The sequence below is a fragment of the Ptychodera flava genome, chromosome 16, assembly GCF_041260155.1.
Source record: "Ptychodera flava strain L36383 chromosome 16, AS_Pfla_20210202, whole genome shotgun sequence".
Taxonomy (NCBI): Eukaryota; Metazoa; Hemichordata; class Enteropneusta; family Ptychoderidae; genus Ptychodera; species Ptychodera flava.
The window spans coordinates 39,495,158-39,523,139 of NC_091943.1; the positions used below are offsets into that span (position 1 = coordinate 39,495,158).

The following is a 27,982-nucleotide window of genomic DNA, read 5'->3' on the forward strand; positions in this document are numbered from 1 at the left end:
TGCTTGAAACTATAATTGTAAAGATCACAGGGGACACTCAATATGTTTGTGTAAAGGAGCCTAGGGGTCACCAAGATTTCTGACCTGATATGATATTACTGACTTTGCAGGACTTGACATGTTTGGCCATGATAAAAAAAGCAATTGATCTTCATGACCTTGATCTTCATGGTAAATAAAGATCAATGACCGTGATCTTCATGGCAAATGAAAAAAAAAAGTCATGTGATAAACATGTTCTTCATGCCAGTATTCTATTTTAATGCAAAGAGAATTCGAACCGGAAGTATAAAATGCTCACTTCATTGCAAATATCTGCCATTTCAAAGAACCGACAGCTAAAATTTAGGTCATTTCCGGGTTACAGCCAGCCACAGAGCCAGCAAGCTCTCGTACTTGTTGCTGCTGGTGTTATTTAGCGTCCAGAGCGTCCAGTTGTCCTTTGATATGGACATTTCTGCCTGGGAACTCGCTAGAGTTTAAGGTCAGTATTTAAAAGTTCTATTGGAAGCCTCTCAATATATGTCAACCAGCGAGTCACAATCGTGCCTTAAAACCTTACATTTACTGTTAAAGAGAAAATCGGCATTCGCTTGCAGACGCGGAACCCACGGCCTTATTAAACGGAAACTATGCTTGGGTAACAGTTGGTAGTCATACAGTTATAGTAAGTCCCCGCTAAGGAATCACGCATTTTTGCTTACACTTATACCATCTTGTTACACATCTGAGGGTAGTATTGAACATTTCCAAGCCTATGTCACTCCCGGTATTCACCCAAAGGGATATGGCAGTAGAGGTCAACTTGGACACCTTCTCTACACTGTACACATTGATTTTGAGGCAAAGACTCAGTGTTTTGAACGAGCGCACACTAAAGGTTCATTCGTTGTGCATTGTTCAACATTCAGTTTTAGCAATAATGCTTAACACTTAAACATTGCAGCAAAAACTACCACAGTTGACCTAAAAATGTTTGACCTTTGAACTGAGTTCTAACCATAGCCCAGTACTCGCTTCAGTGCACTCAACCAACTCAGAGCCAATTGTTATTTACCGGGTAAGTGGAATGGCATTTATAGTACTAGTGGTATACCGCTAGTAAGAAAACGTCTTTGCAGAACAAACTTCAGACACCGTTTCTGCCCGCATTTCTCATCGTTATAGAATTCTAGAAATATTGAAAACGCTATTACCAAGACTGAAAATGTATGACATTAATCTTATCGTGATTAAGTGAAGAAAAGTAAATGTAAAAGGACTCACATCTAAAAATACAGGTGGAAACGATGTGTAATAGCTGTAACAATCTACTTCAGATATTTCAGATATTTATAATAAGTACTACATTTTTATAGATACACAAAGTTCACATCAATGCATATTTAAAGTAAACATCAGAAGAATGGACGTCTGTTGACTAAAAAAGTGTATTTTGATGGGCCGAAATATAAAACGTATCTACATTGTCCACATGTGTCAAATTTAGGGTAACATTATCAAGGCCGAGTTACACGAGGCAACTCGTTGAGCAACACGACGAGCAACACGACAGGCAATGCGAGTTGCCTGTCGTGTTGCTTCGTTTGTATGATATCGTCGCGTCGCCCGAGGTGGTCAGGCGACGTCGCCCGGAAAACCGACATGTCGGTTTTTCAGGCGACGCGTCGCCCGTCGCTTGGACGAGTTGCCCCGTGTATACACACTTGGTCGCGTCGCCTGAAGAAACCTTTGACCTCTACTCACGCGCAGAACAGTGATTCTGTTTGGGCTCATCGATTGTAACTAGTTAGTACATATAAATTTACAAAACTCGAACAGGAAATATACTATAAACTGTAAAAAAATCAACCAATCAATATGTCAATAAATCAATCAATCTATAGACAAATCCAAACAATATCGACCCTCTCTATCAATTCTACTTCAATCTTCGGTAAACTGGTGAATAACCGCTTCAATATTAGATAAACTGCTGAATGATAATTTCCAGGAGCCATCAATATTCTCTGTTGTCCTTATATATGGACTGATATTTACACGTATAGAACGCATCGATCAGGTCGGGGCGACACAGAGAATACAATCAGCCTGACGAAAGACAATGTGGAAGTAAAACTTTCTGACTAATATGCTCGATCGTTGCCACGTCATCGTGATATAAGTATTTTCCTCTTAGGCCTATACATCAAAAAAATGTCAACATATTTTCTTAACCAAAGAATTAATCAATTAATCGAAATTGTACACCAAAACGGACAATTTGCGAGATGTTTTGCGAAACGACGAATGTATCAAGTGTCATTATGCTTGCGCCTACACCAGGTCATTCTCTCCATGAGGAGCCTGAGGGCTACTAAAGAGAACAAAAATTGCCTTTTTCAAGGCAGATAAGTGGAGGCGAATTGCGAAACGTTTTCCCAATTTCACAGAATTTCACATGGTTCAGATTTTTGGACAAGTGTCTGTCCTTCAAGTGAATGTTAGTAAATCCGAAGCACTATGGCTCGGTTTATGGAAAAATAGACGCGACACCTCGGCTGGTTTGAATTGGAATCTTCATCCAAAAAATATTAGGCATTTGCTTTGGTTACGACCGTTTAAGACTTCTACTTAGGCTAACTGGGAGAAAAAAAATCGAAAGGATTAAGACCGTTTTGAAACTTTGGTCAAAGCGTAAGCTAAGTCTGTATGGTAAAATCACTATCATCCAATTAGTAGCTCTTCTAAAACTGTTTTACGTATTGTTAATTCTTGGTGCTTTTGATGAACTTTTGAAGCCGATCAATCAAGCAATTTTCAAGTTTTTTATGGAATAATGGGCCTGACAGAATAAAAAGACTCACATTGATTGGAACTTACGAACATGGAAGGCTCAAGATGTCCGACATCAGTCTTGCCCTCCATGATGCATTCTATGCTTCATGGATTCGTAGACTGTGCGATTCAACGATCGCTCGCTGGTAAGCTGAAATTGCTAGAATAATGAACATACATGACCTATTGTGCGACAATATTTCGTACCGTTAATCTTAACCATGGGCTGATAATTTGTATTTTAATAACTTAATGTATTTTATTAATTCAAATTTTATTCGTAGCGACGGTATTTCAAAGTTCCCCAGAATAAAATATGCCATCATTCACACGATTGTCACGTCGGGTTACGTGTTATAAGAACTTTTGGCAAACCTAAAATATCTAAGTTATTTTTTTTATTTATTTAAAAACTATGTCCTTATTTGGTGCATTAATGATGACTGATACGCATATTCCAGGACGGGCTTTAATCGATACCTGACCGATATTGCTGTCATTGAACGAATTTGACGACACCCGTCCCTAAACACTACACCGTTGCATCGCACCATGATCTGTCACAAAGTATTCATCATTTTTGTGTTGCAGAACAGCTAATACTCATGGCTTTTACATGTCTGAAATGCACCGAAAATGCCACAAAATGACACCATTTCAATGGCCAAATTTTCAAGTTTCTACAAGTACAATGGAAGGCCGCGGCCGGCGTGACCACCCTCCTCATGACCACAAGCTAGCCTTTTTACAGTGTCGCGGAAAAGTTGATTTTGAAATTTCTCATTCTGATTTGAGCTTATTGCTGTTTCACTGTGCCGTAAAATTTTAATCTTTAGATAAAATTAAATCACATCATTGTCAATACAGAGAATTTGTGACGTTATTCCCCAGATAATTACTGATAAAATATCCAAATGTCTCGTATTGTGGCCTCAGATGTTTTATAAATTCCCTGGTAATGCCAAAACTATTAACCAAAAATAGTGTACCCCCTGCAGGACAATCATGGACTCAAGTAAACTTTTCGTGACTCCATAGTGTACTCGGCTTTGTATTGTACATTATTTTGTACAAAGTTTTCTTTCGTCCATTATGGCCCGGGTGGGGAAAAACATTTTCCCGTTAATATTGAACTATTAATAATTCTTAGAAAATAACAATTATCACTTTTATATATGTTCTGGCATTAAAATCAAGACGGGGGGTTCATGAATTTAGAGGAAGGCCACAATTTCGTACGCAAGCTTGGAGGAGAGTCACCATTTTCAAGGCAACCAGTTAATATTTCAATCGCACCACCCTTCTGTTAATTCTGTCCTTACCCTATGTTACCAATCAAGCATACCCGTGAAGCCATCTCGACATGACGAACATGTCTCTATAAGAATATTCGAAATAATTCTAGCTGTACAATTATTTAGTTAGAGTTTTTATATGTTGATTATCACGACACTTCTAGTAAGATTTTTCGAAAATATCCTTCATTAATCCGATCTGTAGATTATTTAGTAGGAGTTTCCTTTAATTCGACGATTTGAAATATTACTATTTCTGTGGTCGAGTCATATTGCGGTTTGCCACGATCTAGAGAACCGTTTTGATAATGGGCCACCACGAAACACAGTCCGCTCTTCAAGCATGCTCACCGTAATCTTTTGTAAGGAAACTAGCGACAAGTTGCCTAACGAGTTGCCTCGTGTAACTGTTCCAGTCGCGTCGCTTGATGCGTTGCCTACCGCGTTGCTCGTCGAGTTGCTCGGCGAGTTGCTTCGTGTAACTCGGCCTTCACAGTGTCACGCGCATGTCGCACATAAAATTTAGCTGTACATGGAATATTTTGTTTGAAGGTCAGTTTTAAAAAAAGGAAACGGTTTGTTTCTTGCGGACCTCGAGCTAAACCAGATGTGTCATCATTTTTCGCAGCAGAATCATATTCCGCCGTGTGCAGTTCTGAACATTTATCGTAAAGTTGATACACATTGCTTTTTGTCAAAATTTGGGTTTTCCATTAAAGTAAGGCTGAGCTTGTACCATGTACACAATCATCTGTGTTGAGACTTTGAAAATGGGGTTACGTCTACTTGTTATTGACTCATCATCTCAATAAACCAATTTTGAATGGTGCTGTGTGTATCGACAGGACAACCGGCAACTTTGCGAGCTGTACCTTAGACAGCGAAAGCTGTCCTTGCTTAGAGTTTTTAAAACGTTTTCAGTTCGTTTTAATCAACGAAGATAAGTTTGTAAATGGCAGACTTAGTCAGACTTAGACTTAGTCGACTTAGTCAGACTTAGTCAGTCGACTTAGTCAGACTTAGTCAGAGTCGACAGTAAACGATGCACTAAAGCCACAGCGCCAGAAAGTATGGCAAACATTCTTCACTTTAGATCGATCGCATCAGCATCAGATCACATTTCTACCCCACATTTACTTGATAGTGATGAGAGCAAGATGACTACTTCATGGATATCATATACTTTGAACTCGTTAGAAATATTGAACACTGATCTCCACGATCAAGTTAGCGAATTCACAAAAAAAGGCATCTTACTTTGCATCAGAATATCGGCCACAGCGAAGAAACAAACATCACTGTTGTTTTCTTGATACCTCCCGCATCGTTTGCTGAATTGTAAAATTATAATATGAAGAAAAAATGAAAAATAATGTGTCAGTGAATTATTTTAACTGAAACATCTTCAGTTGGGAACAAGAATTGCAGTGCTTTTTCAGCTTTTAAAATAAGTTTTGCAAAAGTACCAATTTTTTTAGTAGACTTTTTAATGTTTATTTAAAAGGTTTTTTTTCCGTTTGCTCTCATCGTAAGCACTGTTTCTGTGAAGAAGTTCAGTTACCGTCAAGTAAGCCCGTAGTTTTTCTATGCAGTATTTGTTGAATGAAGGTATGATGATGCTCTTGCTATTAACGATGAACAGCAGATATTCTTTAAATTGATCTCAAAATGGAAAATAAACCTTATTTAAAAGAAATTCAAACAGTTTAAACGCCTTCACTCTACCAAAATCTTGTAGGTTTCAAGTATTAGTTAAAACTCTAGGTGATATTGTCATCGAACATTTGGTATGAGATACAACAAACCAAGAATACAACATTAAAACAGTCATATGACATCAATGATATCTGTTCATGTAGGACTCGAGAAAGTTAAAGACATCAGCACGGGTCGTTACCTCAAGTGTTCTACAGTCAATTGAATAATATATCAGTTGCTGGTCGACGGTTGCATATCGACCAAACGACGCAAAGAGGTTACCATGGCAGGTAAGCAGATTTAGTGATATAAAATCTATCGACTTTATTTAGTCCTACCTCCAGAATGTCAGTTAAAGATACTCTTCAAGTATGGTGCAGTTTATTCTGATGTTTCCCGAATATAGAGCATCAGATCAGAGCAATGGTCACATCTTAAGGATTGCTTGAAAAGGTTTCACCTATAGCAACACTTGACCAAGTTCCGGTTCCTTTCCCGACTAGTCAATTTCTTCTCTCTCTGGTCACTAAACACCGTTTTTACCAATCTTGGATTTAGCGGTGAACTAGGAATGGCACATTTAAGAATACACTTTAACGCATTTGCAATCAGGCTTCGGGTTGACAATCATTTCCGAAACAGCCTGTGACATGTGATTGTTACAGTCTATGAGCAGAACAATACTTCAGTCTAGAGTAAATGAAGCTGAGATGCTGTGGAAATGACTGAATAAGCCACAATCAAAATTATGACGAAGGAGATCTGATTAATCCGATCTTAGAGAGCAAGCATCGACTTCAACAACACACCGTTGGATACCTTGAGTAAACGATTTCATTTCAAAACACAGAATAGAACCTCATATATTAACTTGAAATTTTGCAGGGATAAGTTCGATATTTTCAGAGGTTATACCGGTATTATCACATTATTCTGCTGTGAACGAATTTATTACAGACAAGATCCTTATGAACCAATAAAAGTACCTGAGATTAAAAACTTGTTTCTGATAACTGACTAGAACCATTTTCAAAATCAGGAAAGTCATGCGAGTAATATAACCAAACTTTTTTGATGGATTTTTTTTTTTATCTTTTTTTATCTGAGTGCGTTAAAACAATTCAAAGCAACACTTCCTATTTCGAGACGCCATGAAACACATTCGTCTTAGCGGGAAAAGCATTATTTTGAGAATTCTTTGCAATGCAAACTAAGTATGGGTGATATTCGACAATCAATGCCTTGCAGTTTCATTCCTGATACATTCTGTTAATAAATCCCACTGAAAAATCCGTCACCTGATTATGTGCGATTGCCATACTTGGAAAATGAGGAATGACCAAAGGTTCAGCTTGTAATACGAACTATTTTCTCTGCGAAAAATGTGGAAGATACAACGTGTAATTGGTTAAATTTATCTGCATTGATTGCATTTATTTTACTCTTCATTTCCAAACTATCTACTTACCTTACTCACTTACTTTTTAATATTTTGCGGTCTGCCCATCATAAAATTCCGTGTACTCCGGTTAAAATTCATTTTTCCTTGGATGATATCGGATTGGTATGTCAGATTCTTTTTCTTCTGAAGTTACGTCACCATTTCATTTTCCTTGTTTCTGTTTGATGAGAAGTCAAGGTAACTATGGAAGATCGGAATGCCGATGTGGCTGTAATCATTAATGTTTGTACTTTACAGATGAAAGGGTTAAAATAGCCATCAGATATATCAGCAAGAGCATTGATGTACCAACATGTAAAGCAGTTTGTCGGGAGCTTGATTAACGGATCCAGAATTCGACACTATAGCTAGAGAGAATTCCAACGACATAGCATCCCAAAAGGTCGGTTGGTTACAAGCATGCTGGCATAAGAGAGGAAGGTCCTTTACTGTGACGACTCTCGAAACAGCATTACAGGAAAATGGACAACAGCTAATTGTAGATAACCTACAACAACATTTGAAAGAAAAAAGAAATGGTAAGTAACGTTTGAAGCAATCTTACCAAACCAGTCAAACTGCAAATACTACAAAGTTTAATTACTATCATAACGTTGTAAAAGTGTACCCAGACAATGCTCAGTCATCATCAGGAACCCATGCAATTAGCCAATTAAGCTTATTTCCTGTCTTTAAATAAAATATTTCAAAAGTTTATTGGAGTGACCATTGTCTATGGTATAATATGGACGAATCTTGATGTAATGTTTTCACTTCACTTTTTACAAGTGTTTACTTCCCTATGACAGATTCTTCACTGGCAGGAAAGATGCAAGCAATGAGCATTGCTTCCTCAGGTATGTAACTTAACCTGGTGATCCTTTTGATGGCGTCTGTATGTTTGTACTATCTACATCGCTGCCATGGCGCCATCATTAATTTGTATGTATGAGTTAAAACTAGTTTCGCGTTTGTAGCAGCCACACTTTAAAGGTTTTGTGTATTACTGATCAGATATAATGTCCCCATGCCAGGAAGAGCCTTTTAAAATCCTTAGTCCTTCCATCAAATGTGTCAATAATATATTCCATGTTATGTGTTTATGAGATTTGTGCCAACTTGTGTTTATGTAGAATCAGACAAGCCTTAAATTAAATATATGTGAACAGGGACAGAAAATTATGTATTTTGAAATGAATTTCAATTGCATTATTCAGATATTATTTCCACGGCTATATATCAACCTATGTTTATCTGTCATAAAATACCACAACAAGTCTTCTTGGAAAACATTTCACTTTACAAAACTGTGTCTGTTATTTGTGTCTGTAGTTTGCAGCACGACTATGTCAACTGAGAATTCATCGAAACAAATTATGTTAAGTTTTACCTCAATGATTTGACTTGTCTTCTAAACTCGATTTTTGACTTGGTGACGCATAGTATTGTTTGTTTGTACCAAGGAACAAGTGTGTTTTGGTGACGCATAGTATTGTTTGCGCAATTGTTAACTTCAGGAATGATTGCTATTGACACTGTTTAGTGATTTCTATTCTATGGTCACGAGATATGCAGTGTTTCAGCTGCCACATCAGATTAAGAGAACCAGAAGTTAACAGGTATATTTGACGCTCAATATTTCCTTTGTAAAGGTTCTTTGTATTATTCTTCTACAGAGCCAAAAGATCTTCTCAGAGAATTGAAAGGCCTATCAGAGTTCACTAAATCACAGTTCAGTTCCTTAGTTAGTACATTCCCTCTGTCCGATGAACAAGTACAGCAGCTTGGTGAGGTATGTAAAAGGTGAAATACCGCCAAATCTCGTCGCTTAAAAAGCCATGTATTTGTTGATCTTTAAAAATTGTCCGAAATATATAGATATAACTCCTTAATTTCAATGTGGTACTTCAAGCTCTCACTTGTTTATTTATTCCTCGCAGAACAAGTATAGTGTTTGTAATTTCATCGATTACTGGGGAAAGATGAATCCACAACCTAAAGGACGCCATCTTGTAAAAGTGCTTGAAAAAGATTTAGGACGGAAAGACATCGGGGAAGTTCTGAGAAAACACTTTCCATCAGGAACAGCAGGTAAGAATTCTGATATATTGAGAAAATAATATGAAAGACTGTTTGAGTTCTTATGATTGTTTAATTGCTATGGACTTTAGCATCTGTTAAAGCAATACATCCTTCAACGCAAGACAAATGTTTACTTAAAGGTTTGGAGTGGAAAAAGTTGTGGCATCCTCAGGAAAGAAGCGTGAAAATACTTCGTAGAGTTGAAGATTACAATCAAAACAGCGAAAACAGTGTAGTATCAATGCTTAATGGGTTTCCAAGTACCACACTGCTCTGCTGAAGTTAGTAGTAAAGTAAACGTGGACAACTGGGATTAAGTAAGAATTTTACACCCCATTTTATTCATTTATCTACATGAAGCGAAGGAAAAATTAACCATCCATGTAACTAAAGTATGACCCTGACCTATATATGAACTCACGCATGCGCAGCAGTGCATTGTCCTGAACTAAGCAGGGAAATTCCCTTTCTGAGCATGTATAAACATGTACGGGAAATTCCGTGTGAGTCATCACCATCAAACTAGCCTATATAAAGGACCCCCGTTGTCAGTCCGGCCGGTCGCGGAGTCTAGCTGATGTGAATTTTTCCTACTGCATGACTGAGGTCTGAACTCGGAGTTCCTATCGGTGCGAACTTGTTCACCCGATAGATAAAATTTTAGTAATTTCCTCTGAACTTAAAATATGACGAAAGACCATTACTTCAAATAATATGAGTCGTTTCAGATGAATGGTACTGATATCTAAAGTGTTCACTCTTTTATCTCTACGTACAAATGTAGTTCCTAAGTCGTTCTCTATTCTATTCCCACCAACAAAACATTCAATACTCATTTCCCCTCCCCGATCTTTATCAATACTTATGATAATATCACAAGTTGTTCTGTTATCTGTTTTCATAGCATAATATCCAACCAAATCGTCAAATTCATCTCCAGTAGCTAACTTTACACATCTAATGAGAACTGTACCATGTTGAAGTATTTTCATATTATCAGTCATCTGTTGATTTACTGTCTGTAAAGTGAGAACAGCTGCCTCATCACCGACACTTTTAAGACCCAGTTTCTTTAAAGTTGTGTCCCAAAATAATCTAACTGGAACTCCGCTAGCTGTATACGAGCAATAATTCTCCCCCTCGTTTATCCACCTTCTTAGTGTATTATCTGCCTTCATTATTGTATTAAGAGGACTAATTTTAAGGTGAATCGGTATACCAAGAAGTGCAATGTATGGATTTGTAGGAGTAAGCCAACTACGAAAATCTAACAATTTATATTTGTTTACATTGCTATCAAAATAAATCACATTCGGAGTTCCTGGTGGTTCAGCAACACCTCCTGCAATTTCACTATCCAATATATCTAAGATGTTACGCGGCACATTATAAGGCATGAATTTCTGACTAGCCGAATCCCATGTCAGAGCAAAAGGAGTAGGATCATTCGAAGCCTTTGTGGCGTCAATTACAGTTTCATCAATGTCTTTAAGTTCGGAAAATTCTACAGCATGCTCGTGGGGTGGCGCCGCGGCATTGGCTAAAACGAAATATTTTTCGCGGTCTTTATAACGAAGGACGTAATCCTTATTATGATTAGCAGCCATCTTAGTATTATTGTTAACTTTAACATCACTCAGATCTTCAAGCTCAAGATTTTGCATACGAATTGTACCTAGACCGAAGCCACTTGGATCAGACATACTCCGTAGGGACCTATATACAGTGAAAATTAAAATAATACCTTGTAATATACAATACACAGTCATGGCTTCAGCTATAGGAATGACAGTTCTCGGTGCTGTATTAAATGCAACGGCATTCACAGGAGGAAATATTATCGGACAAAAGCTTTCTGGGAATGGTGACGCTCTTATTGAAGAGAAAAGGTCCGACATGATAAAGCATTAGAAAAATTTGAACATGATCGCAACGTCTGGTCAGAAAAAAGATTACTACAGGCTGACTGGGAAAGAGAAAATCAAGCAAAGGACGCGCATGCTGCGGTAGAATTAAGAGATACAGATGCAGAAATCCTGGAAGAAGCAGAAGCGGTGCAAAGCCGTTCCCCTATCGGAACGGAAGGGGCAGTTCAATTCTCAGATTATTATCAACCCAGCCCTGAGCAAAAGAAATATGAGATGATCTATATTGCTGGAGGATTAGTCGTGGGATGGTTTATCTTCCGATAGGGTTACACCGGGCCCGCTTCGGAACGGCTACAATAATTCAATACAAAAGCTAATTGGCCAGTTATTGAAATCGATCATGTTACCATCCTGATCTGTTATCCAGATACGCATTGAATTCATGTAATCTCCCCTTTTCTCAATGGCATAGAAATTGCTCCGTTTTTAAAATCGTAAGTAACCTTTTCACTTATTTCTCTCGTATCCCGGATGGGAAGTATTTGTAAACAGTTCGATACTTTCCCCTGTATGTATCCTCCGGAGGCACCCGAACCAAATGAAACATAATTTCCAGTAACATCGACTACATCTGAATGAACTATATATTTAGTGACTGTTAAGAAATCCACTTTCTTCGGACTAATAGTACTTTTTATAACTGGGTTGTCCTCAGGTTTATCTGAAAAACCAACTACGTTGGCAAAGCTACCTGTAGCATTGAAATAAACTTTAACATCTTTAGCCAAAGTTAGATAAACATGGTTTGTCGGCAGATGTTTTTCAAAATTAATTTTTTGCTTCAACCCGATTGCTTTGTTTAACGTATCGATATTGTAGTTACCTGGACGTATTGATTTAGTCTTCTTCGGTTGGTCACCTTCTGATATTTTATTACATTATTCGTCGATGTTATGTTATGCCATGAATTATATAGTCCGCACTCTAGCAGTCTTATCTTCGTAAACTGTGTCGTGTCAATACAAGGGTAAAAATTAACAGTAACAGGTTCACCTGTTTGCTTTCAATCCAAATGATCATTGTTGTACGTTGTATGTATATATTACTAAGTATAAATGTTCGATGAATATTATTATTACGAAGTATAAGGTTCTGCAGGAATAATATTTTTCTGTTCAAGAAGATCTTTGGTCGCAACCGCGGCAGCAGTCGCACCGCCTAATTTTGCCAATCGAGTTAAATTTGGTCGACTTGGATCGCCAACCTCTATTTTCAGAAATTTGCTGGAGATCATAAGATATCCCATCGCAAGTCCTGCGATTACAATACCATCGTACATTGTGTTTACAACTGTTTTAATATCCATGATTGCTGACTAGTATATAAAATAAAAAAATAAAATAAAAAATATGGGGAGTTAATCCATCTCATACAATGTAGAGGAGCTGGGTCCCCCTCTCCCTCCCCCTCCCCTGTCGGAACTGTTCCGGAGGGAGCTGCTACGTGCTCTGTTTTTTTCGCTTTCTGAAGCGGTTCCCGCGGTTTCCGGGGGGACAGGGGGTATGTCGAGCACGCCCCAATATAGCCCTAATGCAGTCAATGAAACTCCCACAATTCCTAAAACAAGATAACATTTATTATACCAGTGTGAATTATTATCACACTGTTCTTTCATTGTAGGCGGTAGGTCTGCCGCTACCGCATCGCTCCCCCCTCCCCCCCTCTCCCCCCACCATTGCTTGGCGTTTCTTCTCCTTGTTTTGCCTGTTCCATTCCGCTAGTCGCTTGCCCGCAGCAACTCTCCCTGGATGCTTCGGTGGCATTGTAACTTTCTCTATGTTGCGCTGTGACGGAGTCGGGAAGGTCGTCGTTTGCGGTGTGGAGGTCGTTTCCGTTTGCTGAGTCGGCGAAGTTGAATCCATTTATTTCAGGTACTATATTAAACCCGATTTTTTTAAAATTTAAATGTTTACCTGTAATTAAACCGGTGGAAACTATAGCAAGTATGGGCCCCCACGTGTACGCTATCCGTCCTGATAATCGTTTTATTTCACTGTTTAGAATAAAATCCTTTTTAAGATCAGTGGCATAGTTATCTCGGTCATCGATTGGAACTACCTGACTGATTGCGCGGGCTCCTAGATCTATGAAACTTTGAGTGATGGTATCACTTATAAGAGAACTGTATTTCGCTTCATAAACTTTAAATGCTTTATTCACTGTTTCATCTCCCCATTTTTCTACGTCAGCAACTGAAATCTCCTTACCAAAAAATAACTTACTTTGTCCACTTGCGATGACACAGAGTATTTTTTCACGCTTTGTTTCTATTATGGATCGAGCGTCTGAAGGTAGTTCCGAAGACCCTTCGGAACGCGTATTGCCGCTGCCGATGACTTTATTAAATTCTCCATTGTTTGCAGTATGTTATCTATTCTTAGTAAAAAATAAAAAATTCGTTTAAACCTGAATCCGAAATATAATATTAACATGGTCTGGAATGTTAGTACCATTCCGATAGGGATTCCGAAGTATGGAAAATTCTCCTCCATTTAAATCTATCTGTATATAGAAACACAAATCATGAGTACAGACTTATTCCCAGTTGCTTTTCAATTGAATAAGACGAGCATACCACAGTACAGCATGCTGATACTCCCCCTTCCAAACCGAATGGAGGAATAAAACCTATTCTCATGGACTTAGAAATATATGTAACGCCGACAGAAAAATTTACTTTTCATCCGCGGGATATATTTAAAGATAACGTAATCACTCATCGAACAGCTAAAGAAAGTAATGTCTGGCTGGGCAGCCCAAACATGAAATACTGGGACCAGCAACTGAATTTCGCTGTATGGTGTAGCACTACTGGTTGTGGTATATCATTCACCCTCTCTTCGGTTCCGAAGGGGGGGATTTTCCTCCGCAAATACGATCATTCTGCCGTTTTCCATGTATACTTTACAATACGTCGTATCCTTCACGAAATGGGCGTTGCACTTCCAGACGATACCCCCACCTTCAAAGCGGGCGACAATCCGTACAATCTCGTCCAATATGAACTTCTATGTACAGAATTTGGAAATATAAGCCCAACGAAGTCCGACTTTCGTTATCGAAAAGGTCAAAATAAGGGTCTTGGTTATGGATATGAATATTACACTAATCGTGGGCCCGTTAGACAGCCAAAAGCGATATACAACGGTCGGGACTTTTTCCTCTCCTCCGACGGAGGCGTTTTCTATACACATACCATTTTTGGAAAGAAAAAACATGTACTGCCCGACAAAGACAGACCACACTATTATTTCTTCCGAAATGATGGATCGGAGGGACAATACAATAGTTTCATTCCTCTGAAGGGAGACTCGGGACTAACAAAGGCCGGTCTCGCTCGCCTCAACGAAAGTCTGAAGCCTACGTATATTGCATACTCGGCGCACAAGCAATATTCGCAGTACCATTGTGGGCGATACTGGCAGTGCACAGCAAGTCCGAAAAGAATTCGGGTTCTCCTCGAAGATGAAATTCGCAATACCGACAAAGTAATCAGTTATCGGCGATATCAAGACACAATAATGAATACTGGTGTCGAAACTTGATATGGCAGTCTCGCCCAATTTACTTCTCTTACCGTCTGAGATGGTCATCCTTTCGGGCCCGGCAATCTCAGGTTATAATAATGAATTGCAATACGCAACAGAATCTATGTCCTTCGGGTGAATGGTGATATAAACACGGAAGTTCGAGAAAGTGCTATACACGAGATGGAAGGGAGGGAGGATCCTGTGAAGTGGCAGGACGAGCCCGGAGGACCACCACCTCACAATGACACGACTCGGTCCCCGAAGGCCTTCGGAACGCTTCGGAACGGGCAGCAGCAGTGACCGGCGCAGACCCTATTCATGAATATGGTAAAATTGGTTTGTTATCTTTAGCAATATTCATTACATTAATGTACAGTATATAGATCCGATGTATGCAACTGTACCATTCAACATGATTGTAACTGGACCGACAAATTCTGGCAAAACGGAATATGTAATGGATCTCCTCACCGGTCCGTACCTAGGAAAATTCGAATATATAGTTTTCATTTGTCCGACATTCATGAACAATAAAACGTATAATAAAAGATTCATTTTCACCGATGACAATGTGTTTGTGTTTCCAGTCGGACTCGATGCTGTGGATGATACACTAGCCTTCGTACGGAACGAATGGGTCGGTACAAACACTTTAATAGTACTCGACGACTGCGCCGCGTCCAAAGATATGAAGAAGCGCAGTGACGTTTTAGTCAAACTTGGTTTCAGCGCAAGACACGACGGACTATCTGTCTGGGTTCTGACTCAACAATATACTAGTATTAGTAAACCATTTAGGGAAAACATACAGATGTTAGTACTTTTTTACACACCGAGCAAGACAGACAACAAAACTATTATTAAAGAATATGGAATGGAGGTGTCAGAACGGGAGGCCACGGACCTGGTCAGACAATTGAAAAGTAGGCCATTCAGTAAACTAGTATTTCATTTACGGCATCCGTACGACATAAAATTTTTCGTATAATATAGCAATTATGGAAGCTGAAGCCGAAGGCTCCGCTGAAGGCACTCTTAGAGAATTATATTACAACCCGAAAACTGGTTTTGGAGGTGTACAAAAATTGTATGACGCAGCACGCGCCAGTGGACTCCACGTTACTAAGAAAGAGGTACAGGACTGGTTAAAAACTCAGCTAACTTATAATCTTCATAAACGGTCCCTCGTACTCGTGGCGCGTTCCGAAGGGGCCGGCGCGTTTTCGTAACATCGATAGACGCTCAGTGGGAAGCTGATCTCGTGGAATTCCCTTCATCATTCGCAAAAGAGAACCGTAACATTCGATACATGCTAACAGTAATCGATGTTCTCAGTAAATACGCATGGGCTAGGCCGATACAGTCAAAAACGGCTGATGATACATTAGAGGCGCTACAAGACGTGATTAAGAAATCTGGGAGAAGACCCGACAAACTTCAGACAGATGAGGGGCGGGAATTTACGAACCGAAAAATGCAGGGGTGGTTGGAGGAGTCGGGAATTCACTGGTTTCACACCTACAGTGACAAAAAAGCTAGCGTCGTTGAACGTTTTAATCGGACGCTTAAGACGATGATGTGGAAATACTTTACATACAGACAGACACGTGAATGGCTTTCTATTTTACCAGAACTTCTCGAGAATTACAATAACACCGTTCACGGAAGTATCAAAATGAAACCCAGGGACGTAACAGAGGAGAACGATTGGCAGGCATTTTATACACTATTCGGTCCTGAGTTGGCAGCCGGGGGAGCCAACCCTGAATTCAAGCCGGGAGAACGTGTCCGAATTACAAAATACAAGACCACTTTCAAGAAAGGATATTTACCAAATTGGACAGAGGAGATTTTCGTGGTTTCAAAAGTTGTGTACGCAGCTGGCTTGGGAACGCCACCAGTTTACAAAATAAAAGATCTGAATGGAGAGGAAATACTTGGCACTTCTACTCCGATGAACTTCAGAGCGCACCTTCAGAACGCGACGAGCTGTACAGAGTAGAACGAATTTTGAAGACGAAAAAAATTAGAGGAAAGAAATATTATCTGATAAAATGGAAAGGTTATCCAGAAAGTTTCAATAGTTGGGAGCCAGAGGAAAATGTTATTAGAACTTCGTAAGTTCCTGTCCATGGTACTTGTCAAGTACTACGTAAGTTCCTGTCCATGGTACTTGTCAAGTACTACTTAAGTACTAACGTAAGTATTTACGAAAGTTATTCAATAAGTACCATGGAAAAAGTCTTAATTTCTTGAAAGCCGAAAGTGTCAGTTTACCACCCCACTTCCACCCCCCACCTGGCCAAGTATTTATCATGTACTGTCGTAAGTAATGTTCACTTATTGCATCTTTTTCGGCCGTATGTGGATGAGGTGGTACCCCCTCAGTTCCTCCGGAGGCACATATTAAGTTTGCAAGATCTTCAAAACGACTGCGCATGTTACCACAGTCCGTTCTTTCGAGTCCCCCTTTTTCAGCTTTATCTATAAGTTCTGGTTGAAGTATAATGTACACAACTGACATGAGCCATAGACAAGTAACTTCAAAGTACCTTTCGGAACCGTAGGGTTTCATAATGTCAAGTGCTCGTAGGTCAAACGGAGCATTATAAGCATACACAGATTCACAAGCGTTAAGAAGTTTGTGTATGTTCTTGAGTGAGACTCGAGGTTGTTCTAGTTGTTCTTGATTAGGTGGATAGTAAGCTTTTTCAAGTTCCTCCTCCCCGAAACCGTCTATTAAAAATCCCTGGCCACAGCTATCGCGTGCCGAAGGGCCGCCGCTCCATGCAATTCCAAAGTCAAAAGCTCGTGGATATTCTACTGGCCCGACTGTCTCGGTATCAATTGTTGGATTAAGTATATTCTTGAGAACGAGGGGGGTAAGAGCGTTCCGAATTACCAAACATGGAAGTCTGTAGTCGTGGCAAATTTCTAAGAAAGTCTGTTTGAACTTGTTGTGAATCTCTTCTAGTTCTTCTAAGGCGGCTATTTCGTACGACCTGGCTCGAGTCAACACATTCCGCCTGCAATAATCCCAAGGCATATCTTTGAATATGATAATGAAACTGGGTAAATGGTCAAATGCTCTAGAAACAATCTTTTTTTCTTCCGACTCCGTGGAAACGCCCCGGATTCGAGAAAAAGTCAGATGTTGAATTATGGAAGAGTCACAAATAATGTATTGTTCTGAAGGGAGGGGGGAGGAGGTTTCCTCCTCCTCCCTCCTCCTCCCAGCCTGACATTGTAAACTAAGAGTATGTTCTATAAACTGATTCTGAAAATCGGCAATCGAAACGTGGGAGCCCATTATAAAAGTCGGCAATGTTGCTGGAAAAACTAGTGTCAAATTCTGGTACGTGATACACCTCCGGTCCCTCCGCCAAATTTACTGCATCGTAACTCTTACCACTTCCAGTTGGTCCATTTATGAATATGTATGACATTTTAGTATACTATATCATAGAAAAAAATTTTTTAAATTATTTTTATTAAGATATATACGATAAGACAATGACAATCCTTTCTATTTCAACTGCAATAAAAATACTTGAAACCGGAGAAGAGAATATTCAAATCAGTGACGAAGGGAAACTCATATTTGGTGAATCATTGGTAGATCCTATTATATAGTAGACAGTGAGCTAGAAGTGGTTTTCAACATCGGACCTAAATATGGTTCGGGAGGTGATCCTGCTACATGCGATGAAATGTGTGTTCGTTGGCAACCGAGTCTTCAAAAGTTTACTGATTTAATAATATTCCGTACCCTAGGTGAAAGTTTCGATGCAAGCACTGCTAAAAGTTATGCTGCAAGCCTGGCCGCTCACTCCAAGAATACTACCGGATTTTACAATCCATCTAAAGTGTATCAGAAGCGAGGGAGCGAGGGGCCTCAGCCAGTGGCGTATTTTAAAAGAGGGACAGGGAGAGGGGCTCACGATTTCGCTACATGTATTGATATGGTACAAGAAATTGATTGCGGTTTTAAAACAGTGAGTCCATTGCCAGTCCGAGAAAATCCTGCTATTGTACCTCGTAATATCCGAAAAGGTAGTAAGATAGAATTCTTAGCATTTAAACCGCGCTTAAGTAAGCGTGCTCTTTCTTTCACTGTTGAGAGATTAATATTTTGTGCTGCGCCTAATAAACCAGAAATTCAAGATGCGGAAGAACTAGTCGACTTAGAAAGATTAGGCGAGATATATAAACAAATAAATGCTGCCAAAAATATTATAGTGGATTTTGATGACCTATCATAGAATAATTATTTTTTCATTTTAAAAAATTTTAGGATAGTATATATCATAAAGATTATTATGGCCCGTCGATTACATACAGCATTCAAGGGAGCAGTTTTACGAAAAGAATTTCCTGAAGTCAAGCGAGTCAAGGATATCGGGGAGCTGGTGGATATTGAAGGTATGGTCAAAGAAACGGAACGAAAGATGTACTCTGTTTATACCGAAATGGAAGTCAAATTATCGGATCCGAAAACTGGTAATACACAACCGCGTTCATTGTATGTTAAATTAAATGATACATACACAAAAGATGTAAGAGGATCGGGATCGGATGTGGGGCAACAATTAATAGATCGCTACGATCGTATGCTTGATACAATTGAAAATGTTGAGGGTTCTGGTCTCGTTCTCGAGGAGATACTTAATTTTGAAGTAATTCTAGTAGAAGTTTTACTCGGGGCTGGGGCTCCTACGGGAACGGAACGAGTCCAACTTCCCAGATGGTTAAAAAATAAGCATTGTGTTAGCGATCTGGTGCTACCTTCGGGCAGCGAGAACTGTTTTCAATACGCCATCGTAGCAAGTTTAAAGTTGGCCGACCCCGAGTTTCGTGAAAAGAAATGTGGTCAGGTAAGGAGAAAATGGAATACGTACGCCCCATTTATGGCTGACTACTGTTGGGAAGGTATTCCCACGCCCACGCCCGCCGATCTGACTGTATTCAGGCGCTTCGAGCAGCAAAATCCAGGCATCAAACTTCAAGTATTTCAGATCTACGAAAATGATCCCGCTCCCCGTCCGACATAACTGTGTTATATAGTGCCCCTGGCGGAGCCCCTGACGGAACCGTTCCGATAGGGGAAGGTGAAGCCCGTTCCGAAGGTGATAGAATCAAATAGCAAATATCTTCTGATAGTTGGCGAAGACGGCGGCCGTTCTCACTTCGTACCAATTACTGCGGAAAATCGCCTTCGTATTCTCGTACTAATCGAAAGAATGAGCGCAGACGGAAGTGTATTTGCCCGGTTTGTAAAAGAGGTTTTAAGTCAACAGAAGAATTAGAAATACATCAGGTATACTGTGGAACAGACACTGCCCAGCCAGATTTTCCTAAGGAAGTGTGTCAATTTGAAGGACATCGGAAGAAGGTTCCTTCTCCCTACGTCGTCTATGCAGATACTGAGGCAATTATTGAGAAGGGGACCGGCCGGCACATTCCAATTTGTCTTTCGTATGTTATGGTGGAACGGGGGTGGGGCCGACCCATGTTTATGGTAAAAGAACATTCACAGGTCTCTCCTGTGTTACAGACTTTCTAAAGGATATGAAAGAACGGGCCGAGTATTATTCTAAATCGTATTATTGGAAAATAATACCGATGAGGGATCCTTCTAATTACCGGCGCGACGGATGTGATCCAGTCTGTATTGCATGTGGAGAGCCGGCAGGATACCGAGTAGTGAAGGAGGAGGCGACCTTCTATTGCGAAGGATGCCGGCCGTCGAGAACCATTCCTATCTACTTTCACAACCTCAAGGGATACGATGGTTCTTTTATTTTGAAAGAATTACATGAAATCGACGCCGGAGGGGGACCAGAGCCTAAAATTATAGCTAAGACGAGCAATGGAGGAATTATGGGTCTCTCGAAAACATTTATTTTTCACGCCTCAATTGTTGTTGCCGGAGGGAAGAGGGAGATAAAGAGACGTTTCTTTTCTATAAAGTTTATGGACAGTGCTCAGCTGATGATGGGGTCATTGGCGAAGTTGGCAAAAACTGTGCCGGACCACGGATGGACGGCAGTACCACTTACGTACCCGGACATTCAAAGGGCGAAAGGTTTCTTCCCCTACGAATATTTAGACTCGGTTGACAGACTGGGAGAGGAGAGCTCCCGGAGAGGGGGAATTTTATAGCGAATTGACGGAAGAGGGGATTTCTGAGTCTGATTACGAACATGCATTGCGAGTATGGGACGAAGTTGGATGTAAGACGATTCGTGATTATATGGAATTCTATTGTGAGACTGACGTTCTACTTCTTGCAAATATATTTGAAAATTTTCGTGACACATGTTTAGAAGCATATAAGTTAGATCCGGCCCATTACATGTCAGCGCCTGGCTTGACATGGGATGCTATGTTACTTTACACGGGTAATAAGTTTAAACTCATTCAAGATGCTGAGCAGATGACTTTCGTACAACGGGGAATTCGAGGCGGTATCAGCCAGTGTAATATTCATTACTTACAGACAAATCATCCTGCTTACGCTGGCCCCGCCGGCGGGAATACTTACGTTAGTTACGATCCAGAGAAGCCGGTGACCGAAATAAAATATCTCGATGCAAACAATCTCTACGGCTGGGCAATGAGTCAGGCAATGCCTACGGGCGGACTTCATTGGATGACGATGGAAGAGTGGGAGGAATGGGAAGAAGGGGGGCGGCGGAGCGGGGGGGCGGGCGGAGCGTGGGGACCTGGTTCCACCTTTCCACCAAGTTTTCTAGAAGTAGACTTAGAATACCAGCCGAATTACATGAAGAACACAGCGATTTGCCATTAGCACCGCATCACTATGAATTTCCGAGGCAGGGCGGTCGACTGATTACAAGTGTGATGGATAGAGAGTCCTATGTCTTACACTACAAGTTGCTGGAATTCTATCTTCGGATGGGAATGAGATTGAAAAAGATTTATCGGGTGCTTGCTTTCGATGAAGCTCCATGTCTCGCGAAATATATTGACTTTAACACTAAAATGAGGGCAAAGGGACAGATTTCGAAAAGAATTTCTATAAGCTGATGAATAATGCAATGTTCGGTAAGACAATAGAAGATGTTCGAAAGTACAGAGACTTTAAATTTGTTTCGGACTGGAACGGCACGGATAGTGGACGTAAAAAGATTCAGAAGTATAATCCAAAGATGAAACATAAACTTTCATAACTTCCGAAGAGGATGGCGATTCCTGCGACAGTGCCCTACTGGAACTGAAAACGGATGAGCATAGATATGTAAAACCAGTTTTCATCGGCGCCGCAGTACTGGAACTTTCTAAGCTGCTTATGTATGAGACGCATTACAATTACTTTCGGGTCAAGTTCCCTGGAATACGATTAGCCTACATGGATACTGACAGTTTTGTTTACAGTGTACCGATACCGGACCCGGACCGTAACTTTCAATGATATAGTCGGAAGATGTGGAAAAGAATGGTGAGAAGTCTATATATGATACTAGTGGGATGAGTGACCCCAACTTTCCGAAGATTAATAAAAAAGTGATAGGTAAATTTAAAGATGAGTTGAATGGTGAACCTATTCTTGATTTTGTCGGCATACGCTCGAAAGTGTATGCTTTTCGAACTCCAACTTCGGAGACGAAAAAAAATAAAGGGGTGAAAGATGTTTGTGTTAGAAAACATTTGAACTTTGAAGATTATAAAGATCTATTTGAAACTGGGAAGAAGCCGGAGCCGGCACAATTTGTACAGTTTGTACGGAAAAAGGCTGGAGAAATCCGTAGTGAAAAGCGTAGTAAAATCATGATGGCGCCAAATGATATCAAACGTGTGCAGTTATACAATCCAGACACGGGCGAATGGCTGGCAGAAACATGGCCGATAGGACGGACGACGGGTTTAAAATTGTAAAGACTTTAATCTACTATTTTCAATAGAGACCAGGGCATCACTGATAACATAAATGTGGGCAAATATATTATCATTGTGAGCGTCATCGCCACCCCACGCGGTATCTTTCTTCAGGATCTCAAGTTGAATTCCGTCCTTTGTGTTCATTACTTTTAAACCATTTCCATGAAACTCAATATCTTTAAAGCTACGCAGATCGATAAACAGACAGAATTTATTCTTCAAATAATCGGCCTCATCTATATCAATTTCACACCAATCTTTATCTTCAGCAAAATACCGTCGCACCTCTCGCCAAAATTGTCTTGGTATCATCTTCTGAGCGTACACTTTATTTGCAATGCCTTCAATCATTACAGACACAGATTCAATGGATGGGTTAAAGAAAAGTTCACTGTTCAGTTCTGACTGATTCTGATTTTTAGTGAAGAGTATAGCGATACCTCTAATGCTACGTCGTGGTACATTTATATTTTCATTGATAACCGTGTCCGATTCTTTGAATGGGATTGTTCTAAAATAATGTATATGCTCGTAAAGGTAACTTTTTCCACCGTTGTAATAACCAGCAGTTGACCTCGCGAGATCGAGGTCAGAAATGTCTCGTATTCCATTTGAATGTTTTTTAATTTATAATTGGTTGTAATCAGTTTATTACTGACAAGTAATTGGGGGGCGGGTGCCAACGTAATTTCCCATTCAATATGACTCCCTAACGCTTTTGGATATGCAACTCCATGACCTGTTATGAGGGGATGAGTGAGACGAATAGCATATTTTGTTTTATATGTGTCAAAAGTAAATTATCGCCCACGACGGCGGCATCTGCATCGGCCGCGCCACTTCTCAATTTTCTTAGATTTTCGTTCTGAATTCCGTACAGTGTCATGTTCGATCTCTCCTTTTTATGTTTGAAGAGATCACGATAGCATTCAATGAGGTTATATTTACTCAAATCGGAAAGTGCCTGGCCCTCAAATGTGAGTTTCATACTCTCCACCAAATTTTTTGCAACATTTTGTACTACACGGGTAGTTCCACCTCCCATTACTTCGAGATCAAAAACCAGGTCGAAAGTATCTGGAACTAAGAGTACTCCGCTTTCTAACTTCGGACATCGTATGATAAGTGTCTGGCCTGGATCTGCCTCACTTGGATTATGAGCAATCACATGATGAGTTCTTTCTGACTTCGTTCCCTTCGGTATTCGGTTGGTGAAATTCGGTAATAATGTTCTATCGTACCCCATTTTCGTGTAATGTATATAGTAGAAGAAAAAAAGAAAATAAATCACATCTTACATTTCACTTCGTGTATATAATAACTTAGAAGAAAAATCACATCTTTACATAAATATTTCCGTCTGCCTGAAAGATAAATCGATTGCCTGTGTCGCGAATCAATTGAAGGACCCAATATTCTTGTAAATGATGGCTTCCATATCATCATTGTCAATCTCCTGAAAGACGTTATGAATTCTAGTCGCTTAAAGAAGTTAGTCTTTTGACATTCCTTCACGAAAGCTAATATGTTATGATATAGATTATCATCTTTGAGTCGGACACCTGGATTTGCTCGAAGGATATGTCGATTTACCCGCCGGAGTTTGCACCATTCCAATTCGACAGAGAAACCAAACAGGTCTTTATTTTTAGAAAGAAACTTTGCAATATTCTTTTCACCAAACATGTTGATGCCATATTAATACATAATTTTATTTATAATGACTAATGTTAAACCAGTTAAAATATCCATAGCTGTTCTCCAACAAATCCGACCACCGATCCTGCTGTTTTAATAGAAAACTGACAAGGGAACCGATTAAACCGGGTATTGCAGCAGCACTTTTTGCGGCCAAGGTTTTTAACCATTCGCCAAATTGCTTTACAATTTCTTTCGCTTTGTATATACTTTGGGTGGACCTGAACCAGACCCGCCAGTTCCTGCTCCTGCTCCTCCTCCTCCTCTAGTCACAGCCAGGGCAATTGTTGATATTGTCATTCCAAGGGCAGTCAGTATTGCAGCGATTGTTATACCATTTCGTTTAAATAACTCTGCTAGCTTCAGTCTCAGTGATAATTCTGGATCAGAAATTACATCACGAAGAGACCTAGTCGACGCCAGTCTTTCACGTGCCCCACTGATCATATCATGTTGTACTTCAATTCGATCATCAATTTTAGCTAGTCTTGTTCTGAGTTCGGGTGTAAGTTCTGTCTGCTCTGACGTAATTTTATCTCTTTCATTGAAAGCTCATTAAGACGCATATTCGCCATCTTTAATTCATCAACAAAAGCTCTGTAGTCAGGGTTTAGATTATTCCATTCATCGATTTTATTTTCTATAGTATGTATTTCATCGGCATTATCGCTAAAATTTACTCGTAAATCTGTTATTCTATCTCTGAGTCGTCCAATGTCGTAGGGTTTCAGTCTATCGGCCTGCCTGTTCATTAATGTTTTCGCTTCATTATCAGTCAATTGTGTTACCATTTCTGGTGGATATTCTAATATATCTCTTTTAAATTCTGCAGCTCCCTTACCTTTTATTGAGGAGGGCATTAAAGACTTCGTGCCTTTATTATATGTCAGCCTGGCGTCTCGATAATACAGCTCTCCATCCCTAATACTAGCATTCGTATGCATTAATTCTCGTTTATGCGCATCAGTAATCCTATTACTATCTAAGTATTTGTTAGCCATTATCTCTGTAATTTGCCCTCTCTGTCCAATCAACAACTCACCTGCGGGTCTGTCGCTTAAGCTAGCCTGGAAAGTATCGTCTTCTGCAGGGGTATTATTGTCAATAAAAGATGTTTCAGCATCATCATCATCATTCAAATTTGCATCATTGAAATCCTGGAGTGGTATATCTTCTCCTCCTTCTGCCATATTGTCTTTCTATATTACTACAATTATTTTTTATCCCCCTTACATATACAGTAAAAATGCACATCTCAGTTGTTGAAAGCGTTGAACAATTGGCTGATTACATAGAAAGAACAAGTGCTGCATATCGACGAAGTTATAAATTAATGGGTCGAATTGATATGGCTCTTAATATTACTAAGGGAATTCTTGTAAGTTCTGCTGTAATAGCAGCAATTCCGACAGTTCCGGTACTGTTAGCCTTAACTCCTATACCTGGTGTCGTTATTGATGTAATACAAGGAAAACTGGTGTATCAAAAAGAAGAGAGAAGTATAAACATTATTACGTTCAATATAAACAGCTGCTTACACAAATACAAGAAAAAGGTGCAACCCTTCGGAACGAGGAGGCCCCGGGGTCAGAACTTATTCAGGACATATTTCATCAGGCGCTAGAAATACAAAAACAAGAAGGATTTAGTCCACCGCTGGAGCGATATCTACGATATTATGGATTGAATGGATATGAAAGTTAGTTCGTACCGATAGGAACTTCGTGTTCAACATCAGCTAGACTCCGCGACCGGCCGGCCGGACTGAAACGGGGGTCCTTTATATAGGCTAGTTTGATGGTGATGACTCACACGGAATTTCCCGTACATGTTTATACATGCTCAGAAGGGAATTTCCCTGCTTAGTTCAGGACAATGCACTGCTGCGCATGCGTGAGTTCATATATAGGTCAGGGTCATACTTTAGTTACATGGATGGTTAAATTTTCCTTCGCTTCATGTAGATAAATGAATAAAATGGGGTGTAAAATTCTTACTTAATCCCAGTTGTCCACGTTTACTTTACTACTGAAGTTAAAGCTTTTCATAAGATAAACCATTAAGTGTAAGATAAAAAAAGGCAATAATTTCCTGCAAAGTTTGCGCCGACAAATTTCAGTTGACATAAACTAAACCTTAGGATATAATTCCACTTAAAAGCGTTTAATTTTTGAATGATGCTGCATTGTTTTACCCATAAAGGTCCGAAAGGTGATGATGAAGCTAGGCTTCTAAATATGCCTTTCAAAGTTAGACAGAAGTTGATAGCTGTGTTGAGTGTAAGGGATTCCAATGCGGCAGGTATTGTAACCATGGATCACATAAGTAACATATTGCGCAAAAAAGTGATTTCTTTGCATACATCCTGTATGAAACACAGACGTAATTATTATTAATGTGATATGACAGTCTGTATTTTGAAATCTCGCTGAGCACGGTCTCGGATTTCGACACGTGACAGACACTTAAAGCATCAATCTTAGAGTCGCAACAAAACATTTTAGCTCGTATTTTATTGTGCAATTGACAAATTAGTGCCTACAATGTAATGGAAACGACTGGAGTGGCAGCTTTTCGTGAAATTTTGATCAACAAAAAACATGTACATGTGTCAATCAAAGAACAGTGGGCGTATCTTGTACATTGGTAAAGAAAAGACCAGTGCCCATTATATTGTAAATTACAAACTTAGCAAGTAAACTACAAAATACGCAGCAGTAGAGGTTTTAAACAAAACTGGCTGTATTACCTCACAACTTTGGTTTTTCGTCAAATATCTTCTCCTCTACAAATGTCCACGCTCTTTTGATTTTTTAGACCCTCATGACTGGAGAGCCGTTGCAGATAGGATTGGGCTTGATGGAACTACAATAATGTTATTCGGACAAACTGAATTACCAATGGAAAGAGTGTTCAAAGCTTGGGATGTGCGTGACGACGCTACCATCGGAAACCTGTACACAATACTTGTTGAACTTGGTATGCCAGTGTATGCAGATTATCTGTGAATAGTTGTCTTCAAACACTCAATTTAGCAAGACCGAATAGTGCTATGCTTCATGTCAAGAAACATTATTCTAGGATGGCTTTCTGTTGATAGCTATTAATTGCCACTGAAATCAGAAAAAAGCCGATATTTCCAGTTGTGAACTAAATTTTCCTGGAGTCTCCTGTTGATAAGACCATATCAAAATACATAAAATATTGGCATCATCTATTTCTCTCACCTGTCGCAACATATTTGCTTGCATAGAAATTAAACTGAACTGAAATATTATTCGCACTGAGTCTACCATGATGGTTGACTACATCGGCAGTATTAGTACTACTACATCAGGTTAAATTTCATATAATGTTGAGACAAATCAATAAGAGTAGCCCAAACCAGGAAATCTTTGTCGGAGCATCATTCAGAATACTATAGTTGTAGTATATGTATATCCTACTTGAAGTAAGACAATGTGTGCATTGCGTTAAAGATGTCGGTTTTGAATATTGATAGAAATGACAAAGCAATTTAATGTTGATCCGCAATTTCCATTCCATTTGTAAATAAACAAATGTTGAAAATACACTTGAGTCATTCGCAGT

General features: G+C 39.6%; 2 protein-coding genes across 3 annotated transcripts in view; one reads left to right on the top strand and one right to left on the bottom strand.

The window, feature by feature from the left end:
• LOC139114825 (uncharacterized) overlaps positions 1 to 27,982 on the bottom strand; it is a 514,135-nt gene that overhangs the window by 80,183 nt on the left and 405,970 nt on the right. The gene's annotated exons all lie outside the window — the stretch shown is intronic.
• On the top strand, positions 320 to 27,970 carry LOC139114815 (uncharacterized). 2 transcript variants are annotated; one of them, XM_070676757.1, is made up of 9 exons: positions 320 to 484; positions 947 to 1,060; positions 5,972 to 6,100; positions 7,510 to 7,790; positions 8,061 to 8,108; positions 8,928 to 9,043; positions 9,192 to 9,342; positions 26,594 to 26,692; positions 27,209 to 27,970. In XM_070676757.1, the coding sequence occupies exons 5-9, from the start codon at positions 8,081 to 8,083 to the stop codon at positions 27,397 to 27,399; spliced, it is 585 nt and encodes a 194-aa protein (XP_070532858.1). In that variant the 5' UTR covers positions 320 to 484; positions 947 to 1,060; positions 5,972 to 6,100; positions 7,510 to 7,790; positions 8,061 to 8,080; the 3' UTR covers positions 27,400 to 27,970. The 2 variants fall into 2 exon arrangements, with proteins under 2 accessions (XP_070532858.1, XP_070532857.1); XM_070676756.1 differs by lacking the exon at positions 947 to 1,060.